The sequence below is a fragment of the Apaloderma vittatum genome, unplaced genomic scaffold (assembly GCF_000703405.1).
Source record: "Apaloderma vittatum isolate BGI_N311 unplaced genomic scaffold, ASM70340v1 scaffold42713, whole genome shotgun sequence".
Taxonomy (NCBI): domain Eukaryota; kingdom Metazoa; phylum Chordata; class Aves; order Trogoniformes; family Trogonidae; genus Apaloderma; species Apaloderma vittatum.
In genome coordinates, this window is record NW_009709476.1 from 729 (window position 1) to 6,391 (window position 5,663).

Genomic DNA, 5,663 nt, shown 5'->3' on the forward strand with positions numbered 1-5,663 from the left:
TATGCCTTTTTGGTTTTTCTTAGCTGTTTTTGTCACTGTACTTAACTGCAAACTGCTAAAATAATAGGCAGCTGTTTGCAAATCATTACTTTAAAAGTAATTCTGTATGTTACATCAGGAATCTAGATATTCAGCACTTCTTCTAAGCATCACAATTGCTGTTTAAGATTATCTTGAGTTAAATTTTGTCACCTTTAAATATACAGCATTTTAGATCTGCTTTTAAACACCTAAATAAAAGAGGCCCGATTTGCAAAAACACATCTCCCAGTTTGTGGAAGGTTTCCTGACTCATGGGACCCTTTTTTAGGAGCTCACATCCCAGTACAAGTACCCAAAGCGCAGCATTTCTGACCAACTCCTAATGTTGAACAGCTGTTGAGCGAACACACGCCACACTATGATCTCATCACCCATTGCAGGATAAACAGAATGAGGCTGGGTTGGCAACAGCTCCACTGTGGTTTTGCCCACAGCCTTCCACAAAACAACACATTATTTCAGTTTTGCTATGCAAAAGCAGACTGGCAAGAGGAGCTGAGTGTTTTGTTTCTGTCCCACCCCTTGCTCCAGAGGACTTCAAGAGGCTTCTTCTGTTCCTACGGTGTGGCTCACACCAACGGGAACTGCTGACCACACCTGGCAATATGTGTACGAGCAGCTTAAGTAATGAACCTTGGCCAGAGGCAGGGGCAGGGGAGCACAGGCAGAGCTCAGCATAGTAATACAGAGTCAAAGGCCATTCTGGTGTAGTGAGCTGGGGATGTGAACGCTGTGGCTGACAAGAAGACATGCGCAAATGAGAATCTTTAATGAATTTAAAATGCGGTCTGGATTTTGAGGTGAGATGTATTCTGCCCTCCAGGTAGAGGTCACTCACAGAGCAAAGGAAAACTGCTACAAATGGCACCATTGTTCATATTAGCAGCTCCCATGCAGAAGAATCCTCTACTAGGAATTATTTATGAAGACTTCCATCCTTATCCTAAGAGTAGACTTTTGCTTCCAGCAGTTTGTTCTTGATTGTTTTGCTGCTTTCTTCCACAGGTATTCTCAAACCCAACAAATGTTTCAAAGTTTGGAAGTGCAGACTTCCAGCAGCAGCTCTCCGATCGTACTGATGGGACAAGCAGTGTTAAACCAAGGGTTTGCCTCCACGCCTCCTTCCCAGCCATCCTCTCTGCCACCTATGCAACTCCAGCACCAACAGCATCAGCAACAACGCTACCTGCAGGTACAGTAGGACAAAGAGGACAACATATAAAATGCATGCGCAGAGTAATAAAGCTGCAAGGTTTCAGCAGCAGCCCTGGTCATGGCAGAAATGGCCATGATACTGAAATGTGCAAGACACTGATATGGTGCTGTGCACCCTTCCAGTATAGCAAGGGAGCAGTGAGAGCAGTCAGAATATTTAAAAGGAAATTACTAATTCTGTATGTTGGAGACATAATCAGATTATCCTGGATATATTTAAAGTGTATTTCTAGATGGAGAAAATTGCTGCCTTAGGATTTATTTTGTACTCTTTATTCGGTAGAAAATTTGCTTAGTTTACAAGTCAAAAGATGATTTTTAATTACCAGCATCGACATAAAATGAGATCTGGATCAGATATGTGGATCCCTTCAGTAAATTAACATATTTTCTCAACTCCACAAGGCAATGGAGATAAACTGGAGCACATTGCCTGGAAGAACCAGGTGATTTGAAGATGTAAAAATACTTATTTTTTGACCTAATTCAACACATATTAAAGTAAAGGGGAAGGGGGGAAATTAGGTGTCTCTGTATTAACTCAAAAGTAGCTGAATTGAGTCTATAAAATCTGATCACATATCCACTGGCATCATTGAAAGAGTATCATCAACCTCAAATGATTAAACTCGTTGTTGAAATGAAACCCTTATCATAGCTGAGAATTAATGAAAAAAACTATGACAGATACCATTCCAAATAAAAGCAACTGCAGAATTCACATCAGCTTCACTGCTGCAAAGTCACACCCTCCTGTAAACGTACAAAAAAAGAAAAAGGCTAGAAAGGATAGCATGAGGTACACTGTCATTCCCTGCTTCTTTCCTGCGTTATTTCTATAATCCATGTAATTTCTGACACGCTCACCCACCCTGTTCCTAAACAGGCTTCTGAGGATAACCTGCAAATCCTAGACAGTGCATTCCTGTTAGAAAACCTTTCCCTATGCCTATTTGTGATGTTCTCTGTTGCCATTTCTGTCCCTTCGTTCTGGCATTAGGTACGGTAACCCCATGCCAAACAGCCCCAGAAGTAAAAGCCAGCAAACCAGTAGTGTTTTTAAGCACCCTGTACGTTCAGGATAAAGAGCTTTAATGTGTGAAAGAATCGAACACCACGATGAATTTTATTTTATCTGTAGGTGCAAACACCAAGCTCTTTGCACAATGAGCAACCCGATTCTTTGCTCCTGCCATCTTACTCACCACAGCAAGGAAACATGGGCTATCATCAGACACAGCAGCAGCAACAACAACTAACATCAAGAAGAAGCAATAGCTTATCAGAACCATCAAATTTACCACAGCCACTGCGATAAGAGTCCCACCAGCACACTCAATGCACAATTAGCTTTAACCAATGGGCACACAGGGCAGAGGAGAATGACTTTGTACTTACTGTTTCGGCTTTTGCACAAGCATTTCTTTCAAAGCTCTACGACAGAAGTACGCCACCGAGCGCAGGCTGCCACAGACAGCGCTTTTACGGCCCGCCGGGATCAGTTTGCACCGTGTCGTGAGCACGGGACGTACCGACAGAGCAAAACGAAAAGGAACGCTCTCCTGCGTGGCCTCCGTCGTCAACGGAGGCGTGTCACTCCGAAAACTATCTGGAGATTCCAAAAGACTGTCGACGGACTCGTGAGGTACTTGGCCTTCACTGTTTCAGTTCTTCTTTTGCATATGAAAAGCACTACGTCAAAGGTCTATTGAGGAGAGAACAAGAGATTATTTTTATTATGATTATTGTTATTATTTTGCACAACTGCACAGAGGACAAAACCTAGGCACTTTCTGTAAAGAGAAGTTTGTTTCCTTGTGGCCAAATTAGCACATCCAATGGAGTCATTGGTGAAAATGGTCTACAGCTCATAACCCTTGATTTAGAATCTGAAAAGTATTATGCAGCTCACCCTAACTGTTCTTCGATATGAAAAAAAAAAAAAACACAAACAAAAATAACTCCACAACCCACACTGGACTGTTTTTTATATGAATTGTGGTTGCAGATGAGAACTCAAGTTGTAAGCACAATCGTGCAACTCTCCGATAGTACAACATGGATCCTTCTTCAACCTCAACCCACCCACTGCAAGTCTCTGAGAAATATGCACTGTGTTTTGGCCCACTGACTTGGGATGCTGCAGACTATTACATATCTCTTTCATTATAACATTTAGGATTGAATTTTCCTTTGGGGGGAAAAAAAAAGAAATGCACTTTTCGCTTTTTTTGTATGTTTTCTGTTGATATGTTTCTAAGAAAGATTTTATGTAATTATTAAATGAAAAGTAGTGTATTGTACAGCTGTTGTAATAATGACCTATTTCTATATAAAATAAAATTATATGGAATTATGTGGAAATTATTTTGTATATGAAATATCAACTCATTTCACAAGTATAAAGATTGTGCTTGTGCTTTTTTGTGAGTGGATATTTTGTAATAAACTAATGAATTAGAAATGTTTTTGTGAAGGGAACTACTGTTTCATGACATATGCGACTCAAACTATTATTTTTTTTTCCATTTAATGATGGACAGTTGTCTTTATTTGTAGAATAAAATAAAATAGCCAAAAGGCTTTATTTCAGGACTTGCACACATCTTCCTGTGACTGTTCAAGTATGTCATTCAATTTAGATTTTTAATATTAGCCTTGTGCAATGTTTGGCACCCACTTAGCAAAACCAGCTATTTTCCTATGGCAGCTCCGTCATGGTGCAGACAATGAGAACAATAGCTCAGGAAGTTGTATTAGCTGCTAGCCAAGACAGCTCATTTTAAAGCTCATCTTTAAAGACCTCAGGCAGCTCTGTACTTCCAACCAGTTTTAGATTAGGACAAAACAGATGGTTCCAAGAATGGTTTGACTCAGCTCATGCCAGGGTTTTGACCCATGTCCAGCTTCAGTGTTTTGAGACATCACTGTCCTGAGTTTCTTGATACATCTCTGCTGGAATTGCTTCCGTAGTTTTCACTTCGTCATCCTTGTGCAGACTCTTTTTCACATTAAATTCAAATGGACTACAAGATGGAGCAGCCAAGGTACAGGTCTGATTTCCCTCTGCTGACTCTACTGCAGAAGCAGCAACTTCCAACGCGGAACGAGGTGGATAATCGAGCATAGTAATGTTTCCATCCACCGTGGCAAGATGGAAAGCGGGTGGTCACCCTCAGGGCAGCTCACAGCTGCCTGGGCAAGTGTTCAGCTTCAAGAGAGAGCCCACCATGCTGCCCTTCATGCCCCTCGGTACCAGTTCACCAAGGCCCACATGTTCATCTGGTTTCTGTGCCATAGAGGAACAATGGAGGTAATTGGGCTGGGAGCTGGAAACAGTAAAAGTAAACTTTCCAAGAAATGGTAAAGGTTCGTTTGCCCCGAGTTCTGAAAACTCACTGGCAGAATGATCTTCCTGCTTCCACAGCAAGACCAGCTGGTAGCGCTCATTGGTGCACATGTATTTCAGTCTCTGCAATCCCTTTGTTTTACTTTATTGAAGGGAGAAGAGGGAATCGAGTATCTGGTCTCTAAAAAGCATTTAGAGATCAGATCTGGTCCTTAAGAAAGGGTTTTGACTGCTAACTGTAGGTACCAGTCAGAGTTATCCTGCTCATTTCTTTAAATTCTTGCATTCAGTGAAGCAAGAGTGACCCCACCAGATGAAGATTAAAAAACTAAACCCTAAGATGCTTTCACTTAATGTCTGAAGGAACTTCTCTGTATCCATTAACTACAGACAAACCTAAGGGAAGGCCAGTTGGCTGAGTTAGAGGGTAACTTCATAATTCCACCCATTCCTGTAAGGGCTTATTCTGATAAAGAGGAAGAGAAATCTGTAGGCCAAAAAAGTTCATGCAGGAAAGAGGTAATGAAGGAGTATGAGCACCTCGGAGGAAATACCTGTGGAAGCAGCACCTGAGGGATCTCAGCTGCTATGATGGAGGTCACAGGAGAATTCCTTTAAGAATTTGTCTTCCTCCCACGGATAGTTATAATACACCCAAATCTCTCCCGACTGCCATAGTATGTCTAAATCGGGTTCTGCCTCGAAGCAAATACTGAGCTTTCTAAAGCCAGCACTACTGCACATTGTTAATAGGGAGAAGCTGTAAATAGGGTGGGGTTGCCTTCTAGTAAATTGGTTTATTATATTGTCTGGAAGGATACAGGACACTCGCAAAGAGCAGATTTACATCAGTACTTAAGTTTTTCACGCTGTCTCATTTCTTCCCTGTACACACTGTCTCGTTTGGGATTATTGCACTTGTTCCCTGTCACACACACGGGTGATGCCAGCCCTCCTCACAGCACTGAGCTGTTGTTCTAGCTGATTACAGCCCAGATCCGGCTTGTTCCCACATAATCGCCCAGTTTGGGACACTTTTCTAGGCAGGTGGCCAGAC

General features: G+C 41.8%; 1 protein-coding gene across 1 annotated transcript in view; it reads left to right on the forward strand.

Moving 5' to 3' along the window:
• The window catches only part of LOC104272051 (neuronal PAS domain-containing protein 2-like), a 4,461-nt gene extending 603 nt beyond the window's left edge, over positions 1 to 3,858 (forward strand). The window contains exons 2-3 of the mRNA XM_009866930.1: positions 1,048 to 1,234; positions 2,399 to 3,858. Coding sequence (XP_009865232.1) covers positions 1,048 to 1,234; positions 2,399 to 2,575 — 364 coding nt within the window. The 3' untranslated portion in view covers positions 2,576 to 3,858. The remainder of the gene's footprint in view (positions 1 to 1,047; positions 1,235 to 2,398) is intronic.
• Positions 3,859 to 5,663: the final 1,805 nt, after the last annotated feature.